Source organism: Pelmatolapia mariae, linkage group LG16_19 (assembly GCF_036321145.2).
Source record: "Pelmatolapia mariae isolate MD_Pm_ZW linkage group LG16_19, Pm_UMD_F_2, whole genome shotgun sequence".
NCBI classification, from domain to species: Eukaryota; Metazoa; Chordata; class Actinopteri; order Cichliformes; family Cichlidae; genus Pelmatolapia; species Pelmatolapia mariae.
The window spans coordinates 54,733,877-54,752,957 of NC_086241.1; the positions used below are offsets into that span (position 1 = coordinate 54,733,877).

The 19,081-nt window shown below is 37.3% G+C and overlaps 2 protein-coding genes across 2 annotated transcripts; both read left to right on the plus strand.

Annotated features, from left to right (window-relative positions):
* Positions 1–3,994: 3,994 nt before the first annotated feature.
* Positions 3,995–8,322, plus strand: LOC134646015 (B2 bradykinin receptor-like). Its single transcript, XM_063499676.1, has 3 exons — positions 3,995–4,086; positions 5,426–6,413; positions 8,293–8,322. The coding sequence occupies exons 2-3, from the start codon at positions 5,454–5,456 to the stop codon at positions 8,320–8,322; spliced, it is 990 nt and encodes a 329-aa protein (XP_063355746.1). The 5' UTR covers positions 3,995–4,086; positions 5,426–5,453.
* Positions 8,323–14,812: 6,490 nt separating this feature from the next.
* Positions 14,813–18,155, plus strand: LOC134644636 (B2 bradykinin receptor-like). Its single transcript, XM_065472082.1, has 3 exons — positions 14,813–15,737; positions 16,737–17,159; positions 18,067–18,155. Exons 1-3 carry the CDS (start codon positions 14,813–14,815, stop codon positions 18,153–18,155), a joined length of 1,437 nt encoding a protein of 478 aa, XP_065328154.1.
* Positions 18,156–19,081: the final 926 nt, after the last annotated feature.

A 19,081-nucleotide genomic window follows, 5' to 3' on the forward strand; every position in this document is an offset into this window, starting at 1 on the left:
GAACTAAGAGGCTTCACTAAAAGCCAAGATAAATAAGGATTAACTAGGACTGTTAATCAGGCAAAGTTAGAAGGAAATTGAAAACATCATCTTTATTCTTTTGAGCAGTGTTGTGAATTTGATGTAGAAGTGACTAATGGAAGATATATGTACTGTGAAGAAATGTTATTTTAAATTGTAGATTTTTTCTAATCAACAGTGCCCTGAACACACACACACACACACACACACACACACACACACACACACACACACACACACACACACACACACACACACACACACACACACACAAATCCACATCTCTTGTTTTATATCAAAAGTTCAATCAACAAGGGTGGGGTTGCTTTCAAAGCCAAGGATCCGGTATAGCTTTCTCTTAACAGGATCTGAGACGCGAATCTGAATCTGCCATTCTACTGCTTTAATTCTTTTTTAATTCAGTTATATTTTATTAGATATGCTTTCAGATCTAATGCAATAATAACACTGCTACATAATTGAATAGCATTACCACATTTATTCTATATTACATAAGTAATGGACAGAAGCTAATATAATGGAACGACTATACAAAGGAGATGAAAGAAGGTTAACAGCGTTAACACAAGATTTTAATGGTTAGACGTTCCACACTGTACATGTGAGTGGTTGTGTATTCAAATGTCTCTGTGCTGGAATACTTTAGTGATGAACTGTAAACCACCAAACCTGTTGTGCTGCGCAGTATTTCTTACTGTTGTGTATTACATTGTAAAGTATTCCTTTCCTACTCCTGTGACTCCAAAAAGACATTTTAACCTACCAATACTGAAGAACTACCTGCACACTGTATTAATCTTTGCATGTATGTAACAGTATATGAAAAACAGTGAGTTGTATGCCTCGTACAGAAACTTTGCTTTTACTGGCAGCTTCTGTGTATGTATTGTGAAACATTTATACAGTGAACTTGTGATATATCACCTTGCTAGATCAGTGTAAATACAAAAACTCAATAATCCTCATTTATTGGCATCTTCTGTAGTCCACTGTGGTAAATAAATGTCTACACACCAGGGAACTTTAAGTTCTAAATCAAAAATAATGTTTTAAATTAAATGCACATCCTATTTTAAGTTACACTACATGAGTTATTAGATATTTTAGACTTTGGATTAGTTGGTGATTTCAATTTGGCAGTTGTGGTGAATGTGGGTCTTAATGTAAATCTGTGTTGGCCCAGTCCAGTGTGGATTCCCCCTATGACAGCTGGGATAGACTCCAGTCCTCATACGTCCCAGAACTAGATGAATGGTTAAAAGAATAGATGGATGGTTATGGTTCTCAGCACCTCCAATAAGCCTTTATTTGGTAAGCTGTAATTAAACTACAAAGGATTAACGAACTCAGGGCATATCTGTCCACTCAGTGGCAGGCTTTGAACTGTCAACAGGCAGCTGTTACAATGTAAACAGCAGGCAGATCTCTACACTAGTTTTGTGGTTAGCGGGCTGTCAGTATTGGATTTTTCTCATGTACATATTGGCACATCCAAGTAAACTTAACAGAATACACTGAACCACACTGGGACTATTGAAATGACATGATATGAATATTAATTTTCTTAAAAGTTCTGTCCATGTAAATGTTACTTTGTTGGGGATTAAACATGAACATAAAATAATGGTTTAATCTGAGAGAAAATTGCATGTGTCAAAGTGGAGTATTTTCTGTTTGTTTAGCATAAATGTCTTCATATAGCTGATACAGAATAAAGGAAGTGATTTAGGGTTGAGCTCTAATACTCTATTAATCTATTAATCTCTATTAATCTAATACTATTTTCCTTTAAAATGTCCTCTTCTGTCACTGGAGTCTCCCATTCCAGCCAGCTTCCCCTGCTGCAACTGTGTCCTACAAAAACCCATTCCGTCCCGTTTTCTCTCCCCCTTTATATAGATGGGCTCAAATCATCACCAATCAACCACTCCGTGCAGTAATCTCCAAATAGCTGACTGCTGGACTAGAGGGGAATCTCAAATCCCACATGGGTGTGGCCTATATCTCACACAAAAACACAAAATTATGCAATAATTGAAATGGAAAATAATGCCAACCCAATGTTTAGTGAGAGATTCTCTCAATTATTCCACCAACTGATAACAATAGTATTTGCATTCTGAGCTTAATCGAGCAGTTCAAATGCCTTTTCAGATGTTATGTTCACTGAAGGCCCGAGTCTATAAAAGTCCATAAAACAATACCTGAACCAACACCATAAAAATGAACCATGCAAAGAGACAAAGTGCTACTTGAAGTGGAAAAAACAAAGGCTGCATTGACTGAAAGGCAGAAGAGATGGGAAAAGAGTGAGTCATTACATACAGTCTTTGTCAGACATTAGTTTAAATGCAGTTTACTTTCTCTTTTAAGTAAGAAAAACAGAGACAGCTATTTAGTAGGAACTCGTTTGGCCTTTTTTTTTTCCATCTGGAGAACAGATTCTTTTGCCTTAATTTTGGCTGTTTTTTAATCCTTCATGTTTCTGCCTTTCTCCTCTATAGTAATATTTGCAAAGTGGATTAACAAGTCAACAGTAACAGGGTTTTCAGCTTTTTGCCATTACTTGTAAATGATACAATGCAGAAAACTTTAAAAACACCCTTCAGTTAACTTACCCGCTGTGCAAGTTAAGAAACCTGATATTAGTGGGTGTAACACAACAGCATCTAGGGTGGAACTGTCTCAACATGTAAGTTTGTGTTTTGATAATGTTTAACACCATAGAGCCGGAACTTTTATGGGATTACAAACACATGTGCAATTGTTCTACGAAGAAACTGGCTCCTGCTGAAGGTGAGGATATGCAAAAAGTGTGGGTGCCATAAGTATTAGTGACTAAATGAATTTAATTGCTACATAGTAATACGCACAAAATATTATATATTCAGTAGACTGAGTGGGCAAAATGTAGGCAAACATGTAATCGGGTCTTTTCACCCATTTCATTATTTGGGTAGGAAAAAAATGCAGTTCAATTTTATTTATATGGAACTTTACAAGGTGTTTTGTGTTACAAAGTAAAGACTGTACAACATTAAAGCGTCATGACCTGGTTACTAATGTAACCCAAATGCAAAATGTAGAGAGACAGAGCTAAAAAAACAAACAAAACAAAAGCTGAGGTGTGTATTTAAACTTTTAAGTCCACAACAAAAAGTAACCAGAGTTCACAGGAGGTCCTGGAGAAAATCCGGAAGCGCAAAGATGAGGATACACTTAAAACATTTTTTTATTTTTCATTTACTTAGAAAAAGATAAGTGGTTCCACACAACTCCTAAGAAACTGACTTAGTTACCTGCCAAAAAACAAAAAAAGAAGAAATCTCACTATAATTACTATATACTATATATAGTATAATCTTTTTTTTCGGTTTAATGGGTCATTTCTGTTACTCTGTTTTAGCAGGTTAATTCAGGAAAACTGAACTCTAGCCAGGAGGTAAAAACTGAACGAATGACACAGGGAAATACCTACCAAAATAAAACAGGAAGTAAGTAACAACAACAGGAACAACAAGACGAATGAGCTCAGAGGGACTTAATGGGGGGAAGTAATAAACTCTATAAATACAAAGAGTTAGCAAAATGAAAATATAGAACTGAAGGCAAAGAATATTCATAGATGGATCAAAATCCAGCAAGTAAGTAAAAACCAAAAAAAGTGAAGCTAAGCTTCAGGAAAATAATGAGAATATATTCTCATTATTTATTTATTTATTTATTTATTTATTTATGTGCTTTTATTTGCACATTTATTGTATAACTTATGCTTATTATATATAATAAGCATAAGTTATACAATAAATGTGCATATAAAAGCACTCATCTGAGGTTTGTTTTGTTTATGTTTTAAATGCTTGGTATCTATTGAAGCCAGTATTACATATTGAATCAGAATCTGGCATTAATCCAAGACACTAAGACATTTCGGTGTTCGGTCTGAGGAAAGACGAGAAACGCTTTTAGCGCTGAAGCGCTGCGGTCGGGATTTAATGAGGAGGTGCAGTGCCAGTTTTACGATGGAAGGTGTGGGCACAGCAGGTATTTTGGTGGCTTACCTTACTGGTGAAGTATTTGTAGGAGTTTTTTTTACGGGTTAAAAAAAAAAAAACTTTGGGAGGAGAATAAAAGAAGCATGCAAACCTGATTTGTTAGATTTCCTGGACGCTAAACGTAACGTTGAAAAAAAAAACACCTCTTAATGTTGATTATGGAGCTGAAGTGTTCATTTATTTGGAATAAGATGAGGAAATATTATCAGCGTGCGTAACTGTGACGGATGGATCCCTCTAAGCTGTGAGCGCGGTGACAAAACTTTTGCTCTGTGCTGTAACTCTCCACGGAATCCAAACCTTGCGTTTTTAGAGGTGGGCGCTTCCTGCTCTTAAGTAGTAATAATAGAATTTTATTAAAAACCGGCTCTGTGTTTTTTTCTCAGCAGTACCACACAGAGATTTTTACGTAGTTTTTTTTCTGGCTATGGGAGACAAGCATATCATATTTATGACTATAGCTGTGATGTCATTATGTTAGCGCGTCGGGTTACTGTCTGAATAATATGGGTAATTTAGGCTATAATAGGTTTCTGCAGCCTCACAGCTCGTAGAATAAGCAGTGGAATAATATGGACTACAATACACTACAATAATATGCTCATGTTCAGATGATGGAGTAGTTTGGAATAAACTCACCGCTGGATAAATCTGCGCTGCACCTGAGTCTCAGTCCTCAGAATCTCACACTGTCTCACAAGTTTCTAAGAAGAGTTCATCCTTAGACAAAACCATATTCCTTCTTCTTCTTGCTCTTATTTACCTTAACTGCTAGACTGTTTTCATAGAGAAACAGGTTTAAAACCTGCACTTACACTGTAATATTTCTTTCAGCACTTCATTGACACCTCCACTTTCACTTATTGGGCGTGCTCGTTTTGAGTCTCTGCTTTTGGTAGGTAATTACTGAAATTAACTGACAAGATCTTTGTATATAAATTAAGGCACTGTTATGGGAGATCACCCCAACAACCTTTCACTCCCATGGGTACATTTTTGCAACTGTACTATCATCATGTCACTTTCCCCTGCGGATTTTAGTCTTAAAGTCGACACTGTTTCTTTTTAGTAAACCCCTACAGTAGCTTTTTAATGCCAAAAGAGCGTTTTTATACCGGTGTAGATTAAATCTACCCCTAAATATAACGATGACAGCTTTGACCACTCACTTTGTCTTTATTAACTTCACTGCATGGAATACTTTAAGCTAACTGTGGATATTTTCTTTCCCCTTTTGGAAAAAAAGGAAAAGAAACAAAAGAAAAACAATTGTGAAATTTAGCCTACAATAATGTTTTATCTGTACTCTGTTCTATATTTCTCTGCAGTATCCCTGTCAACCTCATCCCTTTAAAGATGTCTGGAAACCTAAACAATACAAATTGGACTAATCTTGAGCCAAATAGTTTGACCTTCACTCTGGGTTCATCCTACATCCTGGCCATCAGTGTGCTTGGAATCATCTTTAATGCGTTTGTGCTGATGGTTTTCCGCTTCCACGAGAAGGCCTGCACAGTGGCTGAGATCTACTTGAGCAACTTGTCTGGAGCTGACTTTGTTATGGTGTGCTGTTTGCCCTTCTGGGCTGACTATGTAGGAAAGGGCTTTAATTGGGCTTTCAGTGAAAGCCTGTGCAAAGTGGTAACTGCCATCATAAAAATGAATACATTCTGCAGCATCTACTTCCTTGTTCTGGTTAGCATAGATCGTTATGTGGCACTGGTGCACCCGCTTTCCCATGAAAGTATACGCCGGCCATTTTATGCCAAACTGGCATGTGCAGTTGTATGGGTTCTTGGCTTGGTCTTTGCTCTCCCTGCATTCATCTACAGGAAATTACTTGATTTTAAATGCACCCTTGACTTTGATAAAGATCAATATCTAGTGTATGAGTTGACAACCATAATCTTCAGCTTCATAATCCCTTTTTTCATTATTTTCCTCTGCACTCTTAAGATTATTCAAGCACTGAGAAACAGGCCAAAGGGGCATGGAACAGAGAGGAAGGCCACCACTCTCATCCTGGTAGTTCTCCTGGCATTCCTGATCTGCTGGGGGCCATTTCAGCTGAGCAGGATACTAGATCTATTTGAAAGACTTCAGATTCTCAAACATGGGATTTTGGGCAATCACAAAATATTAGTCTGCAAACAAATTACTGTATACTTAGCCTTCTTCAACAGTGTCCTTAACCCCATTCTCTACGTCGCCATTGGGAAGAACTTCCAGAAAAAAGCAAAGGAACTCTTCATGTCTAGGAAATATAAGAAAACAAGAAGATCAAGCATACGCTTCTCACGTACACGCCTCACAAGTGTTAAATCTGACATTGGCTCAAGCTAAATAACAGGATTGTGATCTTTTGAGTTTTGATGTGTGCCATGATTGATGATTTTATTTAATGACAATTATTTACCCAGGCATAAGAAAAAATGTTAAGCATTTATGTAATGTGAATATATGTGGTTTAATTGTCTATGAAACATTGCTTCTCCAAAAATTGATATACAGGCATAACATATTTATTACCTAAATGTGATATATATTTCTGTTTTCTAATGATTTTTGGTCCCATGCAATATGAATAACCTTTACACTGGTGGATGCTCATATGAAATAAGACCAAAAATACAATATAACAATACAAAATCATATGAAGGACTTGAACAAGGCCAAGTATAAGAGCAGCGCGATGGTAGTGAACTGGTTTTGAATAAGGCAAAAGTTACACATGTTAATGCAGTTTTTCTTGCAGGTACCACATTATGTGTTTTTCGTATTTTCTATCATGTATATATATTCTTACAGTGGTGGATGCTCATGTTAAACTTAATGTTATCAGTTATCACAAAGTACATAGTTCATATTAAACATGATTTGAAGTCAGAATATATGCAAGTCTTTTCTTATGTTTATGCTTTTTTTTTTTTAATTTCGATTCAGAATTATTATGTTGAAGCTATTCATTGACATCATCCAAATATTTATTTCCGGGTACATCTGATGTACAAGGTGACTGGCCTGGTATATATATATATATATATATATATATATATATATATATATGGTAATGGTAATATATACATATATATATATATATATACATATATGTGTGTGTGTGTGTGTGTGTGTGTGTGTGTGTGTGTGTGTGACTGCACCATCTAAATAAAGCCAGCAGCCAGGATCTGGGGAGGTTTTTTGGCAAAGCTCATTGGCTCTCTTCAATTGTGTCTGAGGGGCAAGTCAAAGTTGTGTGATTCCAGCTCAAACATTGAAGGATGGTGACCTTTAGAACTGAGGAAAGCATCTGTTATCACACAGTACATACTTACACTACAGCATAATTCCTGTCCTGCTTGGCCTTGCCCTGCAGTGCTGCCAGGCAACCGCTGTTAGGTTGTTTTTTGTTGGCCTTGCTTGAATTGTTTGTGTGAATCTTTTTATCGGTGCTTTATCACTATTTTTATTTTTCTTTATTCCTTGTCCCTCTTTTGTGAGCCTGGAGTGAACTAAATTAAACATACTCATACAGCAAATTCTCACTACACATCACACGTGTCTTATTGTCTTAACCATCTCATCTTGTTTCTGGATATCTTGTATGTACCTGTCCTAATATTTATTGTTCTTTTATTATACTTGTATTGAAAATAAAGCTTTAAAAAAAATCAGAATTTTATGTGGATTCTTCCACTTTTCTTTTTTGTAGGATATCATAAAACAATCTCTGAAACAATATAAAAAGAATCAATGACAGAGAGACTGTTAACAAACACTGTCATGGAAATGAAGGATAGAGGACTCAAGTGCAAACACTTGGAACCACATTGTGGCCTTTTAAAGGCAGAGCAGAGGACCTACATCTGGGCTGGCACCTTTCAAGTGTTTAAAGTATCAGTCGGTGATAGTGTTGACGTGATTCTTCTGGGGAACAAGCAAGAGGCCAAGACAGAGACATCAAGAAAGAGAAGACTCTTCTGCATCTTGGTAAGCATTGTGTAAGTGAGCTTGGCTGGGGACTTGTGTCAGTAGCACAGATGGGACATCTCCAGAGATTTGGGAGGTCAGCGTTAAGAAGGCAAGGCGGGAAGATAATGAGGAAGGAGGCAAAGTTCCTCTGAAGACTTGAGGGGTTAAAGATTGTGAGACAGAAGATTGTCATATTGATGGAACCGATGGCACTGAGGCAGCTGAGGTTGAATCCATGAGAAGGTCAGTAAAATGACCAACAGTGGTCAGATCTGAATACAGATGCTTTGGCTTTGGTAACAAGGGACCCAAGGGACACCAAGGGACCCAAGGGAACAAGGCTGAGACACGTACGCTTTTCCTCAGGACCAGTAGTCACTGACCTGATGAAACTGCTGGTGCAAATAAAACACAACTACAGTTCAGATCCCACGGAATGCTTGTAAATAGACTAAGCAATATTATCAGGAAGTGAGAACTGTCAGGAGGGCCCTGCATTATGGCATGACATTTTCAAAACATAGAATTTTCTTTGGTAGAGCCCAGAATATTTCTAAATTGATCTCTGAGGAATAAAAAAAACAGAGGAGGGGCTAACTACACAGAAGAAGAAGTGGTAACAGAGAAAGTAATTTTACATAAACCTTGTCGGACGTCACATTAATATCAGTTTAATGTCTCCTAAGTTAAGCAAGTAAGACTAGAACAGAAGACGATAGCCGAAGTTACTAGGAGAGTATCGCTGACGGTTTTCATGTTCTAGAGGACATACGAGGTATGCAAATGTTTAATTTGACATTTTACTTTTCTTTATTTTACACTTGTTCTCTGTAGATGTAATATTTGGTTCATCACTGTTTCTCATGAACAGTGTTTTCTGTTTTGTAGCATTATCTGTGCTGATAATGTGCTCAATCATTATGAAAAAGGTTTTTTGTGATAACATTTAGTCCAAGGTGGAAGAATATTTATGCAATATTCTCAAGGTGATAAAGAAAACAACAATATGTTACTCAAAACTAAGATATGGGTCCAGAATGACACATTTTTGACTGTTTTGGAGGGATTTATTGCTATTAATTGTAGAGGAGCAGACAGTTTCTCTGGGTAACTGAAACTGTTTTGTCCTGTACTGTTAAAAAAACATCCTAAAAAACAGTAATGGCAACAGCTGGGGCGCCAAAATAATACCGTAAAATAACAGAAAGTAACTTTCTCATAAAAATACGGTTGTTTTCAGTAATGAAAATAAAGTTTGTTGCCCTAATTTTACATGGGATTTTGCCTTTTACAAATGCTTTTAAACATTAAATTAGAAACATTTTAACATGATCAAACATTGAAATTACCTATAAACAAGGTCAATGAATGTGGCAATATGAATAATTATGCTTAAATTTACAGAAATATACAGTTAATATTATTTATACCAACTGTTATTTGATGTAAAAAAGTTGTTTATCCAATTATATTTGATGTAATACTACAGTATACAACAAAAAATAATTTGATTTCTCTTTCAAAACATGTCAAAAACTAGATATTGGATTTAAAATTAAAATTTACTGTTGATTCTAGAAAATATCACATATAAATTTAGTTTCTTAGTGTAATCTAACATAGATTTCATGAATATGTACTGGACTTCCAATTTGAATTAAGTGTGCTCCCTGTAAGATTGTTGGTTTTATGTGTAACAAAACATCCAAAGAACCCTTATTAAACAAAATCCCTGATTATAATTACATCAAGATTATGTTAATTCATTAATCATATGTTGTGTATGAGCAGTTTTTACGCGTTTATTTTACTTATAAGACATGAGACATGGTTTCAATCATTAACATGGATTTTATTGACAAAAAGATAACCCTTCCTGGAACCAGGGGCGATTTTAGCCCATTTTTGGGGGTGCTTCAGCACCCCCAAAAAGAATCAAAGCACCCCCAAAGATTTCTTACTTTTTTTGGACAATATTTGCTGTCTGTGTGACACACTGCTAAAAATATAAAAACCATACAGTACTTGGTTGAGACATAACATTTTAACAACAAAAGTATAGATAACCCCCCCTCTCCCAAAATGGTTTGTTCCAGCTCGGCTCCCCGCTGCTCTGGCTCCGTTCAGTCCGTTGCTGCTAGAGCCATGGTGGCTGAGACGCAGCGGAGTGGAGGTGTAAGTGCCTGGCTTAAAACAGGACATATTAGCTGCATTTAACCTTCAGTTACTCTTTATATAGTTTGGTAGGAGTCATAACATGTTTCTTTTTAGCTGAAAAACCTTACACCCAGGTAACCTGGTGTGTTGAAAACATGTTTTCCGACGATGTTTGCTACCCTACAATCCGTCCTGCTCTGTAGTAAAATCAGCGACATTTGACCGTCCTGTTGCTCCCATTGAAATGTATATAGCCAATTTAAAATCTAAAACTTAAAATTGTCCGTAGCCTGCTGTTGTTACCACTGTCCTGTTTGAAATGGATACTAACTAGCTAACTGACTGGATGCCCATTAACCTTATAACTCATGTTGTGTGTGTGTGTGTGTGTGTGTGTGTGTTTGTGTGTGTTTGTGTACAGAGAGACAGCCAGGTTCATAAGGGATATAAGGAAGTTTTTTCAAAAAAAGGAGCCACATTCAGGTAAAAGTGTAAAATCAAATGATCCGTCAATCAAAAATAATGTTGGATCAGTGTTTCAATATTTATATCTTTTATTAGATGTTCATGTGGTTTGGTTATTTGCCTTTTGGTTGAAAGTACACTGAGAGAGGACTTTTTGTTAGTGATCTTAATAGTATTTTTTCATATTAATTTTTCATCTAATTGAACACAATCTATTTGTGTATGATTGTCAGTCCAAAGAGGGAGAGAGGAAAGAGGGGAACGTGAGGAGAAAGTACAAGGTCAGGAAGAACCAGGTAAGAAAACAGACAGGGAATAGTGACAGGCAAAACAGAAACTGTTAAACTGACAAAGAGAAAAAACCTGATTTTACTCATACAGTCTGGAAGTTGCGTTCTCCCTATATTAAAGCTGCTATACAGAATCTGCAAAACAAACTGGGTTGAAACATTTTTGACCCTCTTTAACAACATTCCAACATAACATTATCATTGATTGGGGAGATTAAAATTAATGATATATTTTTATGTGGTTCAGTCACAACTCTACTAAAACCTCAGCCAGTAATAGGTAGGCCAACTTTTGGACCGTCCAGTTGTCTGTATGACTGCCGCAGTACAGTATCAGAAAGTGCCAAACGGTGCCCTGGTGGAGTGAGGAGCTGTAAAGAGAAGCAGAGTGCTCCGTTTATATTCTAAAAGTGTTTTAAGCTTGTTTCAAAGATTCTGTACAGCAGCTTTAAATGTTTTCCAAAAGCACACATAAATTACCTTATCAGTGTTTCTCAAACTTTTTACAGTGTGTGCCACCTGATAAAAATGTCAAGCTCTCCCAAGTACCACTATGAAAGCATGAAACTCATAAATCTTACAACACAAAATTAGTATTATTAAATTAGTAAAATTAGTATCCTCAGTAAAGATTTTTAATTTTAATAATTTATTCTGTTTTGGGAGTGTTTTTTATGTATCTGTATTATATTATACATACACATTAAAAGTGAATCTCTGTCCAAATGCACTCAGTTTACTTCTTACTCACTATGAGCATCATTCATTATTCTCCCGCAGTAATTAAGGTTAGGATATGTATTTTTTTTTTATTCCAATCGATTCTTCTTTTGCAGCATTTAAATAACCTTTATCAGATTTGATGGTTTTGTTACAGACTTTTCAAAAAAAGTGTTTTGCCTTTCTTTCTCAAATGTGGGGATTAAATTGTGTTAAAATGTATAAAACAGTGATGTCATGTTTTGAGACGAGGACCCAGGCACAGAGAGACTTGATGAATTTAAGAATCTTATGATTTAATAAAGAAATTTCAGACTTGCACCTAGAGGGTAAAATTATGATGACTGATAGCGGAGATGAAGACAACAGACAATGAGGACAGGGAGGAACAGGGGTTTAAATGCACCAAGGAGACAGTCAGAGAGAACTCGGGACAACTGGAGACATTTAAGGATGCAGGGACTGACAGAGACAGGGAAGAAGTCTCATTGTGACGTGTAAAGTTTATCTTGCCTGGCTGGGCAGCTCTCTGGGTGCTCAGCACCCCCAAAGCTCTAATCCTAGAATTGCCCCTGCCTGGAACAATCCAAGAACAACTAACACTTATGCATGAACAAAGGCACAAAAAAATCCAATTCAAACGCACATTTGAGCACAAAAGAAGGGGACACTGCCACCTCGAATGTTCATCTGCCTCACCACATCCGGAACAATGAAAAGGGGAATATTTGAGGCACATAACCTGCAGGTTTAGAAGTAGCTCTAGCTTTCTGAAAGTCTCACATTTAGGGCTGCTGCTGGCCATTTGCGTTCCCTTGGAGAAATTTGCAATGTAATTATATGCAAAGAACAACTAGAGTAAAACAAAAGCCTCATTGTTATGCTGATTATACCTAACTTACAAGCTAAGTCAGTCTATTACAATGAACTGAGATGAAGATAATACTTAAGACAATGCTACACCTAACGCAGGACAGAGTGACAGAGAAGCGTGTCAGCAGACAGTAACATACTAACTGGCTAGCACTAATGCTAGCTAAATGTGAATAGGATTTGCAGCCTATATTTCACTTTTCCCGTATCAAGCGGGCCACCCGTGCTGTTGACATTGACCATGAACCAGGGACCAGTGCTACTGAACAGCAGATTATGTTATCCTCAGGATAAAAATAAGAACTTTTTATGCTCTCCACTTGTAGTCCGCAATTTTGGTGATCAATGTCAGAACCTTTGGATTGACTGCAAGGTTTTTCCTAGACGTGTTCTGCTCCACTTTGGGTTTATCTTAAGGCACCTGTCGAATGAAAAACAACAACTTCATTAAGAAACTGAGGACTGGACTGTATGTTTTTTACGTTTGAAATGAATCTAAGCGTAGATTGAGCTTGCTTTTGAGTGCTTGTTGGACATACAGGTCATTGTGGAACAGAGAGGTGATGCAAAGAGGTTTGGTTAACCTGCGAGTCTTGCAAATACTGTTTCAGGGTCGTGAAACATCTGTGAACATCTACTACTCAAAGGTCTCTTTCTATAACTTGACATGAGCATGAATCAAGGATATTTCAGAGACAGCCATCTGAAACGCAAATATTAATTATTTGTTGATTTATCAATCTACAAATCATCTCAACACTCAAGCATTGCTCAGTCTTATGCGTTTTAGCTGCAAATGAAAGGAGATCTGATGATTTGATTTGGATTGCATAACTTTAGATTTCACTGTCTCATCATTCTTATGTTTCAATGCATAAAATTGACTGGTGCCGCCTTACCATTGCAAGAATTCCAAGGTTGCTGCTTGGGCTACTGGATAAGAAATGTTCATGCAGTAGTAAGAGCCAAACATCAGGATAAGTGTGTCGCTGAAGATAGTGATATGGCCATTCACAATGGCCTGGTCCACAGATAACATGAAGTGCTCGGCTGCCAAAGTAGAGTTTCCTGTTGTGTACATGAACAAGAGACAAGGGGACAAAAAACAAGTCCACACATGACTCAAACAACTAACTGCAATGTTACAACTGATGTATATCAATTACATACACTGGCATGCAGTTTGGCCCCCCCGGTCTACTACAAGGTGTCCAAATTTTTGCTGTGGGCCTTTTCCTTTTCGCGCGACCTTGTGGTTGTTAGTTCAAATTCCTCATGTCGTTATGTGTCCCAACATCCAATGGCATGTCACATTGTTTTCATGACCGCGCCCTCACCCCAGGTGCAGAGGCCTATTTCTGTTCAGAAATGTTGTGAATACTTTGAGATTTATATTGATTGCAATTCCTACCTCTACATTTATTTTTTTAAATATATAATTAGCACAGTGTGGCCGTGCAGTGTTTTATATGTTTTTTTACTTTTTATTCCTATTAATTGTATTTTCCCTTTTTACCTCTGAATTATTGAAACAGAGCTAGATGACATTTTCAGCAAAATTATAATTCAAATGCTCCTTTAATTATTAATTGTTCTCATTAATTTTTAGATCATTTCATATATTTTTCGATAGTTATACATTTGAATTTAACAGTTCAATCTTTCAAATAACGGACAAATATTTGTGAAAATATGATACATTTGTGAATGTATTTTAACAATCTAAATATGCATATGTACAGAAAAATATATTTAAAAAACAAGAAAATTATGTTTTATTACATTTACAGTGATTTTATGTTATTTTACATTTGACATGTAAAATCACATTCTATTTATGTAAATTTAGTGACATTCTAGAAAAACAGTACAAAACTGTAAAATACACAGTAAAATACTTTTATATTACAATTTGTTTTTACAGTGTGGTTGAGCTGTAAAAGGTTTTCTACCACATGCATGTTTTAATATTAAAAAAAACTATTTAAAATAGTCTCTAAGCTGAGGATCATCAGGAGATACAGCTGTCATCAAAGTTAATGGGACTACAGTAACTTGAAATACATCTATGGTTTTGTATTATATATCAGTATTACTCAGAATTAAGTGTCTCCCTGTCTATCATCATTATGAAAAAATATTTGAAACTACTTTTCCATGTTTCTAATTGCTTTTACAGTTTTTTGGCTTTGCTGTCCTCTATTTCTCTGTAGCGTTCCTGACAAGTTTGGTACTCTAAAGATGTCTGGAAACCAGAACACCACAAATGCAAGCCTTTGTGATCCTGAACCAGGAAGTTGGACCTTCACTCTGGTTCCATCCTACATCCTGGCCATCAGTGTGCTTGGAATCATCTTTAATGTGTTTGTGCTGATGGTTCTTTGCCTCCACAAGAAGGCCTGCACCGTGGCTGAGATCTACTTGAGCAACCTGGCTGGAGCAGATCTTGCTCTGGTGTGCTGTTTGCCCTTCTGGGCTGACTATGTAGCAAAGCGCTATTACTGGGCTTTCAGTGAAAGCCTGTGCAAAGTGGTAACTGCCATAATAAAAATGAATGCATTCTGCAGTATTTACTTCCTTGTTCTGGTTAGCATAGATCGTTATGTGGCACTGGTGCACCCGCTGTCTCATCATAGCACATGTAACCCCTATTATGCCAAACTAGGATGTCTGTTTGTGTGGGTTCTTGGCTTGGTCTTTGCTCTCCCTGCATTCATCTACAGGACATTACTTCATTATAGTCAATGCAGCCTTGACTTCAATAAAGATCAACTTCTAGTGTATGAGGTAATGACTGCAGTCTTCAGCTTCATAACTCCTGTTTTGATTATTTCCTTCTGCACTCTAAAGATTATTCAAGCACTGAGAAATCGGCTGGAGGGTTTAAACACTCAGAGAACAGAGCAAAGGGCCACCACACTCATCCTGGCAGTTCTTTTGGCATTCCTGATCTGCTGGGGGCCATTCCACTTGAGCAGGATACTAGATGTCCTTGAAAGACTTGGGATTCTGAGGTGTCACATCGTACTGATCATCTACAAACACATTTCTTTATACTTAGCCTTCTTCAACAGTATCCTTAACCCTATTCTCTATGTTGTCATTGGGAAAAACTTTCAGAAAAAAGCAAAGGAACTCTTCAAACAGTGGAAATATAAAGGAACATGTTCATCACAAGAAACACACACCTAACAAGTCCTAAATCTAAGAACGGCTCAAGCATATTACACATGTTAAAGAACCTTCCTATCTTGAGGTCTGAACCAGTAGGCTCTAGAAGATGAAAGATCAGGCTTCAGACTGTCTGATGCCAATGAAAGCAATATCCTTGATGTAATCTTCTGAAGTACAAAGGTCTGGCTTGAGCACAACATCCTCAAATCTTCTTTCTGAGTGGGAGCAAATCAGCTGAAAGTTTGCCTAGAGGAAGGATGGCCTTAGAGAGAAGAAGCTACAACAGCAAATGTCATACATAGGTTATGGTTTGGTAAATGGACTACTTCTTATACAGTGTTGCTCTTCATAAGTACTCAAAAGTCTTAAATGTTGAGATGAGGTGCTGCACAAAGGCTCATTATAAGATTTAGAAGCATTATCTTGGACATGCAATTACAATGAGTTGTGGCCACCACATTCATGGTTGATTTAATCTGTAATTAAATCGATTTTTCTCTGTATTATCATCTTTACCTTACAACACAAAGCGCCTTAAGGCAACTGCTATTGTGATTTTGAGCTGTGTAAATAAAAGTGAATTAAATTGAAATTTAGTTGCAAGTGTGTTTCATACATGGAAAACCTTTATGGAGAAGAAGCATCTAGAAAGAGGGTGTGGAGATAAGAAGTGACAAAATTAGTGAAGAAAACTAAGCTGGATTTTATTTTTTTCCCAAATCTGACAGTGATGCCACAAAACCATCATTTTTCAGATCCTGGTTGTATAACAATGTCATCTGGGGATAGTGATGATTGAGCACATACTGTCATAAGAAATGACCAGTTATAAACCATAAAAAGTATAAATAGCTGTCAGACTGATCTATCTATCTATCTATCTATCTACATATTTATTTTTTATTTTTTCACTACTTTTTGACCAACAGGACTCAGAAAGTTCGGGTCAACAACTCTCTTTCCGACACAGTTCTCCTGTCACTGCTGTCAGGCTCCTCACAACACCACGGGCCCATTCTTCAGGAGTTTGTAGAGTGGTGTGACAGCTCCAAACTTGAATTGAACGTGAACAAAACCAAAGAGATGGTGGTGACCTTCTCCAGTAGGCAGATGGATCTGGTTGCTTCAGTCATCACCACCATCCACGGGAATCCAGTGGAGGTAGTTGAGGAGTACAAATACCTGGGAACCATCTTTGACAACCTCCTGAAATTCTCTCCCAACACAGAGGAGATTCTCAGGAGGTGCCAACAATGGCTATACCTCCTTAGGAAACTCAACTCCTTTGGAGTCAGCACACCCACCATGATGACTTTTTTACTATGCCTTCCTGGAAAGCATGACCTTCTCCATCACCTGTTGGTTCCACTCCCTCAGCCTTCAGAACAAGAACAGACTGCAGCACACTGCATCAGTGTGCTCTAAAATCATTGGCCTGCCTGTCAGAACTCTGGCACAGGTTTTCAGCCAACAGGCCCTTAGACAGGCAGCCAAAATCATCAACGACCCCTCTCACATTCTTCACCCCGCATTTCAATGGCTCCCCTCTGGGCGATATTTTTTTTTTTAAATTAAATTAAATTTAATTTAATTTTTTTTCACTACCTGGGAAAGCCAGCAGCCATTCTCTGGGCAACTTTAAAGTAGGTCATTGCCTAAATGATACCAATAAGCAGTGAGCCAAGGATTGATCTTTGGGGAAATTTCTATTCCTCAAAAGATGTTTACTTTCTTAGTTAACCCTAACCCACTACTTTCTCCTCTTAAACTATGTTTAGAGAAAAAATGTCAACAATTTAGAAACGAGTATCCCATGACTTAAACTGTCAAATACCTTTTTCAGATCAAAGGCCACTGTCAACAAAATAATGATGATTAAGTAATTCCTGCCATGACCTTCTCAGGCTTCTTTGACATGACAATAAAGGAAATATGGAAACACAGCAATAATTACATATCAAATCCTGCTGTGCTGCTTTGAAAACTGGAATAATTTATGCAATTTTCAAGCAATAAATATAATATAAATATTATAGAAATGGTCATAACACATTACAGTAACAGTTTACATCAGGCAGCACGGTGGTTAGCACTGTTGCTTCACAGCAAGAAGGTCCTGAGCTTAATTCCAATACAAGACCAGGGTCTTTCTGTGTGGAGTTTGCATGTTTGCCCTGTTTTGTCGTGGGTTCTCTCTGGGTACTCTGGCTTTCTCCCACAGTCCAGAGACATTTTGTTAGTGGGCTTAGGTTAACTGGTAACTCTAAGTTTCCCATGGATGTGAATGTCAGTGCGAATGGTTGTCTGTCTCTATGTGTTAGCCCTGCGACAGACTGGCGACCTGTCCAGGGTGTACCCTGCTTCTCGCCTTAAGACAACTGGGATAGGCTCCAGCCCCCTGCGACCCTGAAAAGGGTAAGCAGAAGCGAATGGATGCATGGATGTTTATTTGTCACGGTTCAGGGTCATTTTGACCCAGCATTTTCAGTTTTGTATATTTTTTCTGTATTATGGTTTGTATTCTGATTCTCTTGTTATGCTTTGTTGATTATTATTATTATTCTGTGTTTCAGTTTATTCTGGTTTAGAGTTTTGTTCTTAGGTTTTGTGTCTTGTGCCCTCGTGTTTAGTGGAGGTTTAGTTCAGTGTCAGGTCTGCGTCTTTGTGAATTGTTTCTTGTTTCCTGTTTTACTTTGAAGGTCCATGTCTTATGTCAGTGTATTCAGTTTTGCTTCCTCCCGTCTCGTCAGGCTCATCAGGTCCAGCTGTGTTCCCCACCTGTATGTAATCTTCCTGTTTTCTTCAGAGTGTATTTAAGTCGTGTCAACTCGTGTGCTGCTCGCTGGTCAGCCTGTGTATAAACCGTGTGTTCTCCCTGCTGTTCTTCCTTCATGTTCAGGTTTGCTGTTTAGTTTTCCCCAGTATAGATTATCTTTAGTTCCGTTTCGCCATTTTCACCTTGTGTTTTATTTTGCAATAAACCTCCTCACTCACTCAGCGAGTGCCTGTTCTTGTGTCCTCATTTATTCCCCCACAGGGCTCACCCTGGTTAGCCGTGACAGTATTATTATTAATATTATTATTATTATTATCAACAGTAGTTAGTAGTTCTAATAAAAATAGTAGTGTTGTAGTTACTATTTATCGTTTCATCAATGTATCTATTTTTCTTCATCATTCACATTTCTTGACCCTGGAGGAATCTAAATTAAATGCACTGATACAGCAAATCCCCTCAAGTACGACACATCTCACATTTCCTATTGTTTTTCATCAAATAAGGCAAAGGAAGATGATGTAAACATTACAGAAAATATAAACACTTACCACATTGAG

Bases quoted from the DNA above. Each gene is read 5' to 3' on its own strand.
- LOC134646015 (XM_063499676.1), top strand. From the start codon at position 5,454: ATGTCTGGAAACCTAAACAATACAAATTGGACTAATCTTGAGCCAAAT. The intron at 6,414-8,292 runs GTTAAATCTGAC...GAGGCAGCTGAG, and splicing joins CACGTACACGCCTCACAAGT to GTTGAATCCATGAGAAGGTC.
- LOC134644636 (XM_065472082.1), top strand. From the start codon at position 14,813: ATGTCTGGAAACCAGAACACCACAAATGCAAGCCTTTGTGATCCTGAA. The intron at 15,738-16,736 runs GTTCATCACAAG...CACTGCTGTCAG, and splicing joins GTGGAAATATAAAGGAACAT to GCTCCTCACAACACCACGGG. The intron at 17,160-18,066 runs GTGTGCTCTAAA...TCTATGTGTTAG, and splicing joins GACTGCAGCACACTGCATCA to CCCTGCGACAGACTGGCGAC.